We start from the raw sequence: 17687 nt of genomic DNA, 5'->3' as shown, positions 1-17687 counted from the left end.
GACATGGCCAAGGTCATCGGGTAAAGGTGTCCTTGCAGCAGAACTGGCCCAGCGTTGAGCAGGCTGAGCTCACGCCCTTGCTTGCAGGAACCCTGGGAAGATTTCTCTGCCCTCAACTGCCTTGCCTGCTTCCTCGGCTTTCCTCCCAGCCCCCAGGCAACTGGTGGGTAAACCCAACCCTCCAGATCTAGGAAATCCACCCCTACCTTGCAAGTTGGCCTCTGCCATCACCCTCTAGCCCAGTAAGTCCCCTGCCCTGGCTCCTCCTCCAACCCCATGACCTTATCCAATCCAGAGGCCCAAACTTCAGTACACAGGTGGCTAAGACAAAGGTTAGAAAAAGCCCAGAAGATACTTTATTGGAGGTCTCTACCTCCATTCACAGGAAAAAGGAGCCAGGAGTCCCATCCTGAGGGGCCCGGCATCTCTCTGCCCCTCTTTGGCCTGGCCAAGGGCCTAGAATAGTCAAGTCTGGCCACTAACACGTGGTGGGAAAGGGGCGGGGAGGGGAATGTCTTAGAAAAAATAGATCTCTATGTACATGTGACGTATTTATAGCACATAAATTAGGAAGTGCTCTGACCCCTGCCTGCGGAGTCCAAGCACGGAGGTGGAAGGCAGTCCAGAACGTGGGTTCAGGAGGACTCTGTCCCGTCCCCTCTCTCACAGCACCCCTGGTGCTTCCCTTGACCTCCTCGGCTCAGTCCAGGCATCTGGAGGAGGAAGGTGCTGTCCGTGGCTGGTGTCTGGGTTGGGTCTGAGGAGGCACCAGGTAGAAGAAGCTGCACTTGCAGACAAGTCAGTGAGACAGGTCGCCTCAAGCCCCAGGGCTTGTAATTCCAAGAACAGGGCAGAGAGGAGAGGCTGCAAGCCCCGGATCCAGGACGATGGCTGACAGGACACCGGAGCCTCAGCTTGTCTCCACAGCACAGCCAGAGCATGCCCAAAGGCGGGGGGGCCCACTGGTCTTCCCGGGAGAGGCCGCAGTCCTCAAGTCCGTGCATTTGGTCCTGGGTCTAGTCGGACCCTCAGTTCCGACTCCCAGCAACCTCTTCCTCCTTCCAGCCACTCGAGTTTTTGCCAAACTTGTAGACCAGCCGCCGGCCGTCCACCCGCTCCAGGATTTCCCGTTTGTAGTAGTACCTGGGGGTGGGGGAGAAGGGTGGTCAGAGGTACCCGGCCAGGGATCAGCCTTGGACCACGGATACCCTCCACCTGGCCCAGCTAGGCTCTGGTGACCTGTCCCCCTGGGTTCCAGCCTGAGCAACAGGATCCTGATCCACTTCCTGTAGCTTTTCTTCTCTCTTGCAAGGACGAAGTGCCTCGTGGCGCTCTGGCCTAGAACTGTGTCCAGAGCACCTGGTTTTTACCCTTTCTCCTTTAGATTTTATGGCTATGTTTTGGGGCTGATCATGAAACCACAAGATTTTAGGGCTGGAAGGGACCTTAGCCATAATTCAGGGGCAAACTCAGGTCTAGACAAGCAACTTCATCGATTCAAAAGTGGGGAGCCAAGACTCAGGGCGGGGGGGGGGGGCGCCTGCTCTTGGCTCATGCTTTTTTCACCACGGAGAACTTTCCTCAGCCCAACACCTTGCAGAAAGTGTGAAGAAACGTTGCCCCAGAAAATTTGTGGTGTTTGCTGCGCCAGCCTACTCTCCATACCGCCCTTTAGGCCGTGAAGTAGCAGACACTGCTATTGTCCTCCCTGTACGGAACACGAACCTGCCAGAGTGTGGCAGTGGTCAGGGAGAGCACCATGGGAACACCGGCTAGCTGTCCCGGGCAGCATCAGCAGGTCCCCCAGGGACTGGCCGGGTCACGAGGACCCCAGCCCCTTGCTCACCTCATAGCTCTGCTCAGCTTCTCGTAAGTCATGCTATTGTTCTTTTTCTTCTGGCCCCAAAGCTGGGCCACGGCCTCTGATCGCAGGAACTTGAAGACACCCTCTTGCCGGTTCTCCCACTTCATGAGACCTTCATTGAGCTCCGGGTGGATGAGGATGTCCCGGATAAACTCCCACAGGTGGGTGCCTCTGGGGGCTGCAAGGCCAGGTGCATCAGTCAGCAGTCCAGGATGACCCCTCTCCGCCAAGGCCGGTGGGCCCTGCCTGTCCCCGCACATGGCCTACGGATGCCCGCATGATGCCAGGGTGGGTCCCCTCCTGCCTCTCCCCACTAGATGGGGACCACGTCTCACACAGCCCAGATGTTTTACTCACTCAAATATGAGCAAATGTCTGGCTGGGATAGGAGAGTGACTGAGGCACATACCACCCTTGAGGAGCCCACAGTTCAGTGGGGGCCGCTGTTAAAAAGCAAACAGGCGATGAGAGCTTGGAGAGGACAGGGCCAGGGAGCTGGACCCAGCCTGGGGGACGAGGGGACAGCTTCTTGGAAAAAATAGGCCCCTGAAGACAAGAAGCAAGCCAGGTCTAGTGGGGGGTGGGGGGGAAGGGAGATGCATGCACGAAAGCACAGAGGCATGAAGGAGCTCAGGGCCATCGCCCAGTGGTTCCCAGTGGTTCCCAGTGGCTGACTGGGGCACAGTCCTCTGCCTGAACCCCCCATGACCCTTTGAGCCCTCCCAGCACCCACCAGAGAGAACTGGAGTGGGTGGGCAGATAACCCGGGCTCTAGTCCTATGGGCCTTCTTCCAGGAGCCTCAGTTTCCCCTCCTCTCCAGGGCTACCAACCCAGGCTCTGCAGTTAGGTGGTGACCAGTACTACACAGCCCTGGGCCTGTGCACAGCCATGATGGTGGGAGAGAGGAGCAGCACGTGGACGGCCAGCGAACACGGGAGAAAACAGCACCAGCAGCGTCCACCCGTTCCCAGGACTCAGCTCGAAGCGGGTGACCCCAGAAGCTCACCGTGCTTGCTCTTCTTGCCCTCCAGACACTCCCGAGATTCTTTGCTCAGCTTTCGGGGCCGACCCCGTTTCCGCTTCCCGTGCTTAGGATCCCCCTTCTTACAGTCAGGAAAGTCGTCTAAGAGAGGGGAGGTGGACGGTCAGGAAGGGAAGGGAAAGGGGACTTGGAGAACAGGGATGAGGCCTAGGACCAGCCCCCCTGTGGGCACTGCCCGTTGGGACACCCCATGGGGGCCAGGAGGCCCCTCCACTCACCCCTGGAGAAGAGTTTGCTGTCAGTTGGATCCAGGTCCACGTCACTTCCACCGGAGTCTGAGGAGTGGGGGCTCTGGGAAGTACCAGTGCCTAGGAGAGGCGGGGTCAGAGTGAGTCCCCTTACCAGCCCAGGCTTCCAGCACATGGGCTACTGAGGGTCTCAGGACATGCCACCCAGCTGGCCCCCGTTTTCCCCAGAAAGCCTGGGCTCCAGTGCTGAGAACCAAGGGCTCAGGTGCATTTGGGGGAAAGGGAGGCTGTGGCCCAGAGGAGGGTGCTCACCTGCAGTGGAGACGTCGTCGGAGCTGCCAGGGGAGGGGGCCCCAGTGCCATAGCTGCCGGGGAAGTAGGGGCTGGCCTGCCGGCCCTCCTCAAGAACCTCTTGGCTGAAGGGGCTTCCCTGGTCTGGGAAGAGGTCAGGGTTCAGACAGAGCTCAGGACAGGCAGGGACACTAAGCTCCCCAGAGGTCAAATGAATTGCTGTTTTTCTAGCCAGGGGAGACAGAGGTCTGGTGACAGAGGGTCAAGCTCTAGTGCTCTGGGGCGAGGCAGAGATGGGATGGGACGAGCTAGGGGAAGGAGTGAGAAAAGAGATGGGATGGGACGAGCTAGGGGAAGGAGTGAGAAAATGGCTTCTCACCAAAGGGGCCCAGGTTCTCCTGGAAGGCCATGCTGTCCTTCTCCAGCAGGTCAATGATCCAGCTGAGTTCATCAGGAAAGCTGGAAGCTGATAAGGAAGAGAGAAGGGGTCAGGCTGGCACCGCAGGGTCCCCTCTCCCCTCAGGGGTTCTTTCTCTATCTGTGCCCACCAGCCTGGGGCTCCAGGCCCTTCCCTCAGCCATGCTGACTTCAGCCTAGGGGTGAGGGCTCTCAACTGAGGGGGAGACAAGGGCAGGAGGCGGCCTGGACTCACTGAGGTCCCACAGCTGGGAATAGAGTTGGTCCCCCAGAGGCCCAAAGACCAGACGCAGCTCCTCGGGGGCACAGTTGCAGAGCGTGGCCCCGTCCATGTCACACCGTGAGAAGTCAATGGAACTGGCGTCGTATTTGTTCTTCTCCACTTGGTAGCTGATCCAGTCCAGAACCTGGGCCTTTGACCAGAACTGGGGCTGCTTCCCCGACCAGCTGGCCTTTTCTACAAGGGGCCGGGCACAGTGTCAGGTTAGTTCGAGCCACGGGGTCCCTCACAGCCCGTTTCTGGTGCCCATCTGGGCTTCTGTGTGAATCCCCCCCCACCTCTCAGAGGAGCCACCCAGGAGGAGGGGCGGGAGCCAGGATTTACAGCACCCTCACCCAGCACCTCACTTAGCTGAGCACTGCCCCTCAACCCCAACACCTCAGCCTCTTAAAAGCTACCCCAGGCCCCTAGCGCTGGAATTTGCTGGGGGTACCATCGTCCCTTGCCTGAGATCTCCATGTATCTAACAGGCTCTTAAAGGGATGTCTCTCTCTCTCTCTCTCCCCATTCCACCTGCTGAGACCCACCTGTGCCCTCCAGTGGCATCTGGGGGTTGCTCAGGGTCAGCACCAGGTCATCGGCCCCGAAGGTGGCCGCAGCGGGGACAGAAGCCAGAGCGGGTTCCTCCGAGCTGTACATAGTACTGAAGTAGTTGCTAAAGACGTTGCTAATCTCACAGGTTGCAGCCATGAGGCTACCTGGGGAGAGAGTGGAGGCTGGTGAGGCCAGGGTCCTCCCCTTGCCTCTAGCTCTCCTGCTCTAGCCAAGCCTAAGGCAGAAGGAGCCCCAAGGGGGGCATGAAGGTCAATATCTCTTCGGACACCATCTCTTCAAGAAGGCCTCCAAGATCTCTGAGCACAGTGTGGGCACCGGGCCTCCTGCTAGGCACCCCCGCTCAGTCCACCTGGGTCCTTGAGTGGGAATGGAAGAGTCCGGGCCACTCTGTCCCTCCCCCCCACTGCCCTACACTCCTGCTCAGGGGCTCTACTATGCGGAGCTGTAGTGGGTGGGTTTAGACCTACCCATCCACTTGACTCCTCTCGAGTTTCCCAGGACCCAGGCTGGGGAAAATGACAGGTGGGGGTCCTACCTGAGTGGTGCGGTGTGGGTGTGGCAGGCAGGCAGGATTAAGGGACAGCAGGCGAGGAATCCAGGAGGCTAAAGGCCGCCACAGGTAGCTCCGAGGTGTCTGGCCCGCGCTCCCCCCGCCACTGGCCCTAAATAGAGGCCTGTGGGAGCTCCTCCCCCGAGCCCAGGCCTTTATAGTGCGCCTGGCGGTAACCTGAGCTGGTGGCTCATTGGACGGAGGGGATTTCCTGGCCTTTAGACTGGGCTTCTGGCCCCAGGTGATTTGCATATGTTGTGCCACTTGGCCCGGATCCTAGCAGGCGGTGCTGGGAAATCAGGCCCAGCTGGTTTAATGATTGTCAGAGTCTGTCATCCCGCACCCTCTGGGGTTGGGCACAGGGCACTGGCCTGGGCGGGTGGCAGGAGCGTCGCTGGGGTGGGCATCTGTACTTTCGGCCGTCCTCCAGGCGCAGGAAATTCCTCTGGGGGGCCAGGCCAGGGATGGGCTGTGAGGGGAAGGGGGAAGGGAACCCAGTAGAACTGGGTCAGAAGGCTGCTGGTCCCCAGGGAGGGGACAACAGGGCCCAGGGAGACCAGAGAGTATGGCTCAGGGAGTTCTCCTACCACACACAGGATTTGGGCTGGAAGCCGCTCCAGATCTAGGCAATATTCATGGGCTCATACCGGGTGGGGGCTGTGCCTGCCAGTCTAGCCTCAGGGCCCCAATGTCCTCAAAGTCCCCATAGGACCCGCCCCACTGGCATCTACTTTGGGGGGTCACGTCTTGGCTTGCTTTGCCGACCCCAGGGTTGCTGCAGCCATTTCTGGAGAGGCCTGGCTGTCCCTAAGCCCCTGCCCGAGCCCTCGGAGCCTCGGGGCTGCTGCAGGTGCTGGAATCCGCATGGCAGTGTTTATTTCTCTGTCAGGTCTCCCTTCTGAGCTCCATACCCTCGATCCAGTTGACTAGTACCCGTCTGCTACCCTCTAGTGGCCAGAAGCCTGACTCCCTGGGTCACGACATTCCATGAAGGAAAGGGAACGCTCAATATTTACCATTTGCCAGGCTCTTGTAGCATAGTCTCCACTCAATCCTCACAAACACACTGTAGGAATGTAGGATTGCTCCCATTTCATAGATGAGAAAACCGTAGTTCCGAGGGCTTTCACGACTTGCCCAGGCCACACGGAGCTGGGAAAGTGGTGGGGCGGAGTCAGCCACCCACTGGCTTGCTCTTTCCAGACACCTTGTGTATCCTGGCTTCAGGGTCCTCCCGCTCAGCTGCTTGACCAGACCCTGGCCCCACCTTCCCGAACAGTGAGTCCCTCATGTCTGTGGTCCTGTCTATGAATGCAAACCTCACTGGAGACCCTGAGCACAGGCAGTGTGGGACGTGGAGGAGGCAGGAGGCTTCTGTTCAAGTGACCAGGTGACCCCAGTGTGAGTCTGCTGGTTTCCCCATGTGTAAAAACAAGGGTTTTTGGACTTAATAATCCATAAGATCTCTTTCAGATCTAGTTTTATATGCATCTAACATACAGGGTATGAGTATCTCTTCCTTCACTTTCTTTGTTAATCCCACAGCCCTGGGTGGCTCGTGACCAAGCTTAGCCTCAGTGGGTGACATGGTTACTCAAACAAATGGTAGCTCCACCTCCAGAACTGCTTCCCCCCCCCTCTGCCTTTAACTCTACAGCCAGAGGACTAAGAAGTCTGTCTCCAGGAATCTTTGTCCCTGAAACTGCAGGGTGCCTAGGAGAGGAACTTAGGGTCCAGAGCCCCCTCGAGAAGGCCTGGGGGTGGCAGAAAAGCCTGGGGCTCTTCCCTGCAGCCCTTCAGGGTGCCACCCCCAAGGAGCCTGAGGCGGGCACACCCTCTACCGAGTCTCTCACCCTGGAATGTGGGAGAACCGGCTTCTGGCCCCGAGACTGCTCACATGCTCCCCTGCCCTGGAGGACACCTGGCTAAGACTCCAGAGGGTGGGATGAGAAGGACGTAGAGAGAATCTGCCTTCACAGGGCTTTGCAAAAGAAATGGGGCTGAGATAAGGAATCTCCATAGGCTAGCACTGCATCTCCAAGTATTAATGCCTTTGGTAGCTCAATAGCAGGTAATGTCATTATGGATGGTAGGTGGTTAAGACTTCAGTTTGAGGGCAGAGGTGGAGTAGGGAGAAGGTTCTAGGAGAGCGGTCAGAGGAACTATGGAGTAGGAGGCAGAGGCCTTCCCTCCCAATGGCAAGAAGACCCCCTGGGCCGTCTCCATGAACTTGCAGTGTCTCTCGGGTATGGGATGGCCAGAGCGTTCCCTCCCAGCCCTATATAAGGACAGGCACATCCAGCAGGACCATTGGGTGGCAAAGGTGGTGAGCAGCGCAGGCGACACAGCTCAGGATCCCCGTGCTTACGAAGTTCCTGGGGTCCAAGAGCAGCTGTCAGAGGAAGACCTTCCAGCCTTCTGTTTGTTTCCACGGTGACCCTCCTCTATCACCATTACTAGAATGTTCATGTCATTCGTTCTCATGCAAACCAGGGAAGACAGCCGCTGGTCTCAAAACCGGTAGGTCAGACCCCCAGCTGTGGAGGAGGCGGGGCACCTGGATAGCCCTAAAATCATCCTTGCCTGGAGCATATCACCAGGAACAGCCCTGGAAGAGCTGTGGAGACAGTCTGCCATCAGTGTCAGGGCCTCCAGGAGCTCTGCCAGCCCTGGGCCTCCAAATCCCTCTCCTCAGACCCAAAGTTCTCTCTCTGCTGGTGAAGCTCTGGGTGTGCCAGGGCACAGAGGCCTCACCGGCCTGCCACCTGGTCACCACCATTCCCTGACTCTGGCTAAGGGCAAGAACAAATCTATTTAAGTGGCGACGCTGTTTTCTTTCCCAACCCCTGTGCGGGGAAGGGAGGCCTCAATGGATAACCTCAAAGCCAAGGACATGGCCACAAATGGAGACTCGGTCAGGAGTGTCCTTGTATTCCTGTGCCTGAAAGGCAGCTTCAATATATTTAATTATTTCTTCACGACTCTCCCTCACCCCTCACCCCAAACCTAAGCTGCTAACTGCTTAGATCCCCATGTTGAAACCAGGAAAGCAGAAAGTTCTGAGCAGACTCTATTTATGACCACACCATTAAAATACTTATCCAGGATCAAAGGCAGGGGAGGCCCAGTGTAGCCCCAGGGATGGGGAGAAGGCCAGAGAAAAATCACTAAATGACACATTTTTTAAGCAGTGGAACAGAGGAACAGGAATGGCACCACAAGAAGGTAATTTAGCTGCCTTCACAGGGAACTGGAATGAAGTTCACTTGCTACATCCAAACTGCCCTGTATTTTGTCATTTCTGCATGTATGGACCCCTACCTCCTGAGCCTAAGGAAGGGGAAGCACTGTCAGCCCCTGGGGCGCCCCCAAGGACCCAAGGACCTTCTCAGAACATTTGCCCACAGTGGGCACGTAAGGAAGCAGAAACTTCATTCACTCAGGTTGTAACTCCAACTTAAATACTTTTCACTTAAAAAGATTTATTAAAATAATGATTAAACCTGGGGAAAAAAAAAGAATTTCCAGAATGCAGCCCTTTGCATAGTACTTCAAGAATCAGAAAAGAAAAGGAAAGGAGAGGAGAGGGAAGAGGAAGGAAGAGAAAGGACCAGAAAGCCCTCTCTGCTCTTCCCGGAGAGTGGGGATGGGGGAGAATTCTGCCTGTCATCACCACAGCCAGCAGCCGGCTTGGAAGGTTCTCTGGTCTGGGGACCTCCGAGCCAGAGACGTTCCCACCAGCACAGAGGCCCAGAAGTCACAGCCACCAAGCCAGAGAACAGATTTTTCTGAGGGTGTGTCAACTTCAGGAATTTGACCGGAGAACTGGAATCTGGGAACGGTATCCTGAAGAGGCGGAGGCATGCCCATGAGCCCCTAGCTGCCCTTGGGGGCCACGATCTGCTGGACGTAGTTGACAACGTTGCTGTGGAGCTGGGGGGCGGTGGCCGTGAAGGTCTCCTTGGCCAGGCTCCGGGCCACCTCGCTGCCCCCCATCATCGCATGGTACAGCGGGAGGGTGTACTTTTGTTTCCCCTGCAAGAAACGCACGCACACGCATGGCCTAAGCAGGGAGTCTGCACCGCCCCTGCCCTGGGCCACTGGAGCGGTGTCAAAAGGGATGCGGGCATCAGTGCTGGGATGAGCAGTGCATCCTACTGGGGACAAAGATCCATGCGGGCAGATCTTAAGTCTTCACAGTCCAGGAGAGCACAGGGCTGTCTACACTCAACAAAAGCAAACGAGGAGGGCAGCCACAATGGGGCTCCAAGTGCTGAGCCACCAAGCTAAGAGCTGGTAGCAAAGGCAGTGGCACATAAAAATGAGGGCCACGTGAGGCCCAACTTCCGGTCAAGTGCAAGGAACCCCACAATCAGCGTGAGACAGCCACATCACAAAGTCCCCAAACTCCAGAGGCTTGGAGAAGCCCTTGGAGGGCTCAGAACACCTGCAGACAGGAGCACACCTCCTGTTGCAAACCGATGTGGGCGTCGGGGCGCCATTTTGTACCCAGCCCCCCTTGCTCCCCTGCGGGGCAGGCTCCTGCTGCCGCCTGAGCCCCTGGATGGTAGGCCCCTTCGCGGCCTTCCCCGGGAAGCAGGAACCTATGATCTCACCCTCTGCTCATCTCTCCGGTCCTCAGGCCCCTCCCCACAAGACTAGCCCTCCAGTCCTGCTTTACCTTTGTTCTCGGTTTGGGGTGAGCTCTGACTGGCTTTTACCCCTCAGAGCTCACCAGGTGATCTGGAAAAGGCTCCCCAACCCTGTAGGCTGCTCCCTGCCCCCCACCCCCCTCCCCAGGACAACACCTCCACCAGCCACAGTCAGGAACAAGACTGATCAGGGTTCTCCCTCCAGAGGTCCTTTCCTGCCCGCCCTCCCTTCCTCCCTCTCTCTTCCTTTGCTCAGGAGAAGGGCAGAGAATGGGGCTCTACCCATAGGCTGCGTAGCCCATGAGTGCCTTGAGGGGGACAGGAGGTGGGGCTCACCCACCTGGCTCTGCAGGAATTCCTTCACTTTCCAGAAATCCTCCTGGTGGTCATTCTTAATGACGATCTGGCCCCATCGAAGCCGGAGCTCCGCATTCTGGGAGTTGGAGATCTTTGGGTAAGTCTCTCCCAGTTTTTTCACATTCCCTGAAAAGTGGAACCAGGTCTTTAATGGCTGTTTCATTAGATCCATGTGCCAGAGGTCAAACTCCACCATGTGTCTGCCCATAGGCACTCTGGGGGCACCAGGAGTGACGTCAAGGAGGTTCCCAGCCACCCATTCTATGCTCATCCTGCTCGTCTTATGCTCTGAAAGGGTAATGTCCTATTCTCAAATTTACCTTCATGTCTAAGGCTTTTCCATCAAACTTCTCTTAATATAATTACAGACTTTCTGCTGCCAGCCCGCTCGCCCTCCAGGAATAAAGCATAGGAATCCCCCTAAAATGCCCTGCGTCCCATTTTTCCTCCCACCACCACCAATGGCTAAGTCACCCCGGCTTTCACTTTTTCTCTTTACAACACCCCTGGGTGACTGTTATTTCTGGCTGAGCAGCAACATAGCATTAGTGGGTGAGAGCTTCCAAATCCCAGCCCCAGCATTTAGCGTCCGTGTGACCTAATTGTGCTCAAGTCCATTTTCCATTAGCTGGGGGTTACCATCACAGGCTGCGCTCAGAATAGTTAGGAGAACTCAAAGACCTCAGATGCAAAGAGCTCAGAAGAATTACCTGCAGACCCCCAGGCCTCAGGGAAGGCAAGGCTTTATTATTCCGTTCCCCCAGGCATTTGCATGTATGACTAACATCATCTGGTGATGTGTTCCTGGAGGAGAGCCTGCATCCACTTCTAACACCTGGCAGGTGCCTAGGGGCAGGCAATGCAACTGCTTCCCTCCCAGTCTCCCTCTAGCCCCTGAAACAAAGCTCTGTACACAAGGAATCTTGATTTACCGCGCTGATTTGCCCCACTTTTTCTTACCGGGAGGCAGAGGGGATTTCTGGAGGATCTTATCTAGGAAGTAAACCAGCTGGTAGGTCTTCCAGGTGGAAATGGTCACAGCTTCAATGGCCTTCATGTCCAGCTCCCTGGCCACCCACAGCTGGGCCAGCTCGTCAGCAGGCTTCATAAGCGAATCCCCGGGGGAGAGGTCAGGGAGGTAGGGGGGCCAGCCAGGGGTGTTCAACCACCGATCAAACTCGAAACCTGTTTGGTAGAAGGAAGACTTCAAGCTGCTGTCGGCCTCCGTCCATCCCAAACGACTTGCCAACCACCTACTGTCCCCGCCCCACACAGCTATGTGCTCCAGTTGGATCCACTTGTACTGAGACCTAGACTGTTAGTCAGACTGGACTGCCCCCTTTTCTACTGTGACAGTGGTTTTTGCTCCAAATGAACACTGTGAACACTGTGCTGTCAGAACCGAGTGGAGGAATGCTTTCCTAGTGTCAGTCGAGTTCAGGTTCTCCTGCGGAAGACCAGGACAGCACGGTGTGGGAGCTCCTGGGCTCTAGGACCAGGCTGCCTGGGCTCCTATCTCCGCTCTGCCATTAGCTAGCTGGGAGGCCAGAGGCATGTTACCTCACCTCTACGTGCCTCAGTTTTATCCATAAAATGATAAAAGGGAGGGTAGGAGGCCCCTAGTTGGAAGTGGCGAGGATTAAATAAGCAAATACACATTACGAGTTTAGCATGCTGCCTGGTGCATAGTAAGCACTCAGTAATTATTAACTTTCATTAGCCACAGACTCTCATGACCTTGAAGTGTGGGCCTCCAGGTAGAGAGTAGGTGCTCCCGGCCTGACTGGTCACAGCTGTCAGAGGGGGAGCTGCTTTGACGGGCCCAATGATGGACTGACTCAGGGTCGGCACGGCCTGAAGTGGGGGTACATCCAGTGGGCTGCCTCATCCGCGAGAGGCCATTGGCTACTCTTAGGAAGCAGTGTCTCCCCAGCTGAAATCAGGGCTGCCGCTGGGATTTGGTTGTGTGCGTGCAGTGATGAGGAAAATGAGGCCAGAGAGGAGAAATCGAGGAAACAAAGTGGAGAAAGTGAGGCCAGGAGGAGGGGAGCGAGCCATCCTCATGGAATAAGGGATGTTTGCCACTTACTACGTGACTCTAGTTTAACGCTTTCCCACCCCCGCTTAGTCTTCCCATGATCCCCCACTGTCTTCTAGAAGCCTGTAGGCCAGCTCCTCTGCTCACCTGGAATGGTATCCACTCTCGTCTTCCTCAGCTCAGGGAAGTATTCCAAGTAGAATTCTAGAAAGTCCTCAGCTAAGATGCTTTGGAATTTGAATTCGTTAACATAGGCCTGCAAGGAGGGAGGTACTTTTCAGCCCTTCTGTCCCTGGGGTTCTCCTCCAACCCCTTGTCCCTCTGGGCCCTGCCTCTACCCCGTACTCTGGCCCAGCTGGTTTCTCGGCGTGTCCTCCTTCACCCCACATCTCCGAGTTGACTGTACCTTGAGGAAATTGTCAAACTGATCCTGATCACCCACCAAGTGGGCCAGGTAGGAGACAAAGCAGAAGCCTTTCTCATAGGGGGTCTCATTGTAGGTGTCATCTGGGTCGACACCTAGCAGAGAAAAGCAGACACTTGGAACCTGTCACCTTCATTGTTCTTCTCCAGCTCCAGATTCAAAGGGTAGTTATGGAAGAGATCAGAATTCAGTGGCCAGGAGTGTTTCCAGAACCATCTTGGCCTCTCTCAAACCACGTCAAAGTCGATCTTACAGCGTCCCTAACTATGGACCTAATAAGAGGACAAAGCAGCAGCCTCCCAGAGGAATTGGCACGCTTTCTTATCCCTGGGATTGCTCTGCTCCAGAAGGTCCCGTGGACTCCCAGGACCGAGCACAGGGCCTTTTCTACTGGTCACCACCTGCACTCACAACCTCCCCTCCCAGAACAACTGGTTGTTTCTACGAATGTTCTAGACCAAAATAAACTAATTACCAGCCCACAAGGAGTTCATTTTCATGGTCATTGGCATCAAGGAACGTGAGCTTAAATTGTACAAAAAGGTTTTAGCTTAGTCACACATGGGTGTAAGGAAAAATGTTAGAAAATAAAAACACATGACCTTGGACAGGTCATCTGACTTGCTGGGTGCTCACTCATATCCTCTATGAAATAAGGCTGACATTTAATCCATAAAACCGCAAGTCTGACTTGCTAAGAGGCCAGGGAATGGCTACAAAGAGCTCTGCAGGACCCCTCCTTCCCAAGGAGAGTATTAAAGGTGTGCACTGATCAACACGGAGCTCAAAATAATCTGAGGCTCCAAGCTCAATTTCAGGGAGGGGAGAGTCAGAGGAGGCTCCTGGACCTGGTTCAATCTTCACTCGGAGCTTGTTGAGTGGGTTTTCCTCGCCAGTGAGGTCCATGTGCTGTCGAAGCAGAGCCCGGCCAGTTGCAGCTTCTAAGCAGGTGTACGCGGAGCCTGGGCCAAACAGAAAGTTCAGATCTCAAGGTTGAACACAAACCACGTCCAAGTTGCTGCCCCCTTGTGGCCACAAGAACAATGACAGATAACTGAGGCTTAATATCTTTACCCTCCTTGGGATCCCAGGGCAAGAAGCGTCAGTGACAGAGAACCTGACTGGGCTCCTGGCTCCCTGTTGCTCCGGCCTAAGAGAGGACTTGGTTAGCTCAGGCTGTCTCCCCCGCACACAAGGATGAGGGAATCTCACACCTTTTCCTCTGTTACCTTTCCCTATCAATATATTTTTATTTCTAGAGATATTAATTTGGTTTTCTATAAAAATATTACAAGGGGGAACCCTTGGATGGCTCAGTCGGTTAAGCATCTGCCTTCAGCTCAGGTCATGATCTCATGGTTCGTGGGTTTGAGTCCGCATCAGGCTCTCTGCTGTCCGCACAGAGCCCACTTCCGATCCTCTGCCTCCCTGTCTCTGCCCCTCCCTCGCTCACTTAAGAATAAATAAATAAATAAAAACTTAAAAAAAAGAACAGACAAAAGGGGCATCTGGGTGGCTCAGTCAGTTAAGTTTCCAACTCTTGATACGAACTCAGGTCAGGATCTCATGGTTGTGAGATCGAGCCCTGTGTTGGGCTCTGTATTGAGCGTGGAACTTGCTTAGGATTCTCTCTCTTTCTCTCTCTCTCTCTCACTCTCTTTCTCTCCCTCTCTGCCCCTCCACTGCTCATTCTCTCTCTGAAATAAACTTAAAAAAAATGTGAGCCACTAAAAAAATAAAAAAATTAAAAATTCATTTGACTGTTTCTGTCAGACAAGGTAAACAGTCACCCATAATTTTTCTAAGTGTCTCTACATCTCGTCTGGTTCTCAAAGGGCCTGAGGGGATGGTTGAGGGGAAGGAGCCCAGGTTTGAACCAGCCACCTCTGCCACTCACAAGGTGCTCTGACAAGGTACTTAACCTCTCTAAGCCTCAATTTCTTCATGTGTGTGAAGGTGTGGAGGGTGGTAATATTTGCTTGCGGGATTCTGAGAGGCGGATTCAGATATTCACCAATAGCCTCTTGCTCCATATGCTCTGGATGGAAGTGTAAATTTGCACAAACTTTCTGGGAGGCAATGGCCAATGTGTGCTAAAAAGCCTTTAATGTTTGGATCCAGGGGCCCCTGGGTGGCTCAGTCGGTTGAGTGTCCGACTTAGGCTCAGGTCATGATCTCACAGTTTGTGGGTTCGAGCCCCACGTCAGGCTCTGTGCTGGCAGTTCAGAGCCTGGAGCCTGCTTACGATTCCGTGTCTGCCTCTCCCCTGCTCATGATCTGTCTCTCTCTGTCTCTCAAAAATAAATAAATAAATAAATAAATAAATAAATTGTTTTTAAAAATAAAATGTTTGGATCCAGAAATTATGTCTCTAGGAATTTAACTCTATTGAGAGCATCTGAGATATGTGTGAACATTTAGGTATAAAAATATTTGTCAAAATATTCTTTCACTAGGAAAACTGAAAATAACCTAACAATTGAAGACTGATTGAATAAATTAACAAGTGTCTATACCATGCAGCTATAGAAGGAAATTTAATGAGTTGGGAAAATGTTTAACTTAATTATTAAGTTTTTTAAAAAGGCAGTTTTAAGGACTGATGATTCTCATACATGCATAGAAAAGTGTTCGAAAGGATATATTACATTATCTCCGCACAGTGAGATTCTGGATAAATGCATTGTGTGTGTTTTCCCATGTACATCAAAAGAGATTTTGATGTGAGAAATAAGAATGATAAATGTTATTTTTTTTTTTTACAGTATCTGATCTACAGCAGGTTTTCAATAATGAGACAATGTTGAGAAAAGATTTTAAAAGCCCACGTAGGCTCAATTTGGAGTTCTGACTTCACCTGCTAAGTGGCTTCGGCACATTTCTTATACTTTTTAAGCCATAGTGAACTCCTATATAAAATGGAAATAATATCTCTTTTCTCAGGCTACAGTAAAATTGTTAAATGACTTATTTTTTTAATGTTTATTTTTGAGAGAGAGAGTGAGCAGGGGAAGGATAGAGAGGGAGACACAGAATCTGAAGCAGGCTCCAGGCTCTGAGCTGTCAGCACAGGCCCAACCTAGGGCTCAAACCCATGAACCGCAAGATCGTGACCTGAGCTAAAGTTGGACGTTGGGTCGCCGGGGTGGCTCAGTTGGTTGAGTGTCTGGCTTTGGCTCAGGTCATGATCTCATGGTTCGTGGGTTTGAGCCCCGCATCGGGCTCTGTGCTGACAGCTAGCTCAGAGCCTGGAGCCTGCTTCAGATTCTGTATCTCCCTCTCTCTCTGACCCTCCCCTGCTCGCTCTGTCTCTGTCTCTCAAAAATAAATAAAAACCATTAAAAAAAATTTTTTAAGTAAAAATAAAAGTTGGACACTTGACTGAGCCACCCAGGCGCTCCATTAAATGATGTATTTTTAACAAGGTGCCTAGGACAAAGCCGGTACGCAGGTGTTCAACAGAAGGTATTATTATAATGGTCTTATGATTCATTGATAGAAACTTTTTATTTTTACTTATTTATTTTCAATATTTTACTTCTAAGTAATCTCTACACCAAACGTCGGGCTCAAACACACAACCCCAAGATCAAGAGTTGCATGCTCTATTGATTGAGCCAACCAGGCGCCTCTGAGTCATTCATAAACCTAACTAGCTATCTGGGTGGAGAGCCCTGCGCTACTCTTCCCCAGGGGTGGCCCGGCTGCTGGGAGAACAGAGCATCAGGTGTGACATCGGCTTCGATGAGGGGGTCCTTTCACTGTTAGGGGCCCTATCAGTTCATTCAATCAACATGCAGTTCATCAGATTCCCTTTTCCCACTGTGCCTATTGACAGAGTGACACACAACGAAGTGGGGAGCGTGCACTTAGAAGGAACGTTTGTCTAGAGTTGGCCCTCTGTGGCCTCTCACCAGAACTTTCTGCACTACTGCTCCTCCCCTCAGGCCCACTTGTGTCCCTAAACTCCAAAGGAGACCCCACTGGGCTCGCAGGCTAAGGAATCGGGCCCCTAGGAGAAGGAGGACACCCGAGAGCTGGCTTACCAAACAGGACGGTGGAGATCCTCCTCTGGGCATACATGGTGAACCCTTCGTTGAGCCAGAATTCACCCCAGTTGGCATTGGTGACCAGGTTCCCAAACCAACTGTGGGAGATCTCATGGATGATGACATCAGCCAAGGAGCGGTCCCCTGCTAGCAGGCAGGGGGTGACAAAGGTCAGACAAGGGTTCTCCATTCCTCCAAATGGAAAGGATGGGGGCATGAAGAGCAGGTCATACCTGCCAAGAAAGTGGGAGGTCACAGACAGGCCTCGGCTCCCCGGGGCTGACCCTGCCTTGCCTCCTCGGCCACGACCTTCAGTCTTAACCGACGCAGCCACTGAGCAGACAGTGGACAGTGCCGGGCGCTGTGCTGAGATTGCACCCAGGTTCCTCAGGCCCCTGGCCAGCTTGCTGGGGTATCCCGTGGCTCCCTTGGAGGCGGCTCCCTGCGCCCTGCTCCCCGTTTTCCTTCCCACCAGGGGATGGGCAGAGTCAGCTCACTGGTGGCCCACTCAGGGTCACGGAGACCTAACAGAGCCTTTTATCTGAGGAGGCTACAGTCTGAAGATGTCAAAAAAGAATGAGAGTATATGACTGCTTTTAGCAACTGGGAAAGGTCCGTCGACAAAGTCCCCCTGCTGGGAGCCGCACTGGCCTTGCTGGATGACGCAGTCACAGTAAGGAAATGGCAGACGTTGCATGGCTCCTGCCATGAGAGGCGGAAACTGGCATCTCCTTCTGCTACTACTGCTCATGTGAAATTAAGCCTGTTGCTATTGATCAGGCCTCGCAATGTTCCAAGTCAGACCGATATTCCCCACACAGATACCTCATGGGAAGAAGCATATTCCCACCTCTATAAAGAGAAATTTAAACAAAGCACTGCAGATGTTTGTTGAAAGGGTCTTCTAAAAACTTAAGACACAGATAATAAAGGGGGTTAAAGAACACAAGAGTTACTATTAACTCTGGCCTGGAGAAAA

At 53.8% G+C, this 17687-nt stretch overlaps 2 protein-coding genes across 3 annotated transcripts in view; both read right to left on the bottom strand.

Moving 5' to 3' along the window:
- Nucleotides 1–333: 333 nt before the first annotated feature.
- ELF3 (E74 like ETS transcription factor 3) lies at nt 334–6860 on the bottom strand. The gene is made up of 9 exons (XM_029935461.1): nt 5174–6860; nt 4611–4781; nt 4039–4260; nt 3766–3852; nt 3408–3530; nt 3126–3215; nt 2872–2988; nt 1847–2042; nt 334–1143 (listed from the first exon to the last, which is right to left on the bottom strand). The coding sequence occupies exons 2-9, from the start codon at nt 4771–4773 to the stop codon at nt 1029–1031; spliced, it is 1113 nt and encodes a 370-aa protein (XP_029791321.1). The 5' UTR covers nt 4774–4781; nt 5174–6860; the 3' UTR covers nt 334–1028.
- Nucleotides 6861–8650: 1790 nt separating this feature from the next.
- The window catches only part of RNPEP (arginyl aminopeptidase), a 21252-nt gene continuing 12215 nt past the window's right edge, over nt 8651–17687 (bottom strand). The window contains exons 5-11 of one of the 2 annotated variants that reach the window (XM_029935459.1): nt 16706–16941; nt 13508–13621; nt 12642–12754; nt 12383–12491; nt 11158–11382; nt 10181–10323; nt 8651–9223 (exon numbers count right to left, since the gene is read on the bottom strand). In XM_029935459.1, coding sequence (XP_029791319.1) covers nt 9065–9223; nt 10181–10323; nt 11158–11382; nt 12383–12491; nt 12642–12754; nt 13508–13621; nt 16706–16941 — 1099 coding nt within the window. In that variant the 3' untranslated portion in view covers nt 8651–9064. The remainder of the gene's footprint in view (nt 9224–10180; nt 10324–11157; nt 11383–12382; nt 12492–12641; nt 12755–13507; nt 13622–16705; nt 16942–17687) is intronic. The other variant, XM_029935460.1, reaches the window with a different exon arrangement.

This window comes from Suricata suricatta, chromosome 3 (genome assembly GCF_006229205.1).
Source record: "Suricata suricatta isolate VVHF042 chromosome 3, meerkat_22Aug2017_6uvM2_HiC, whole genome shotgun sequence".
Lineage (NCBI taxonomy): Eukaryota > Metazoa > Chordata > Mammalia > Carnivora > Herpestidae > Suricata > Suricata suricatta.
Note: the sequence above shows the minus strand (reverse complement) of the source record. Positions and strands in the feature narration are given on the sequence as shown.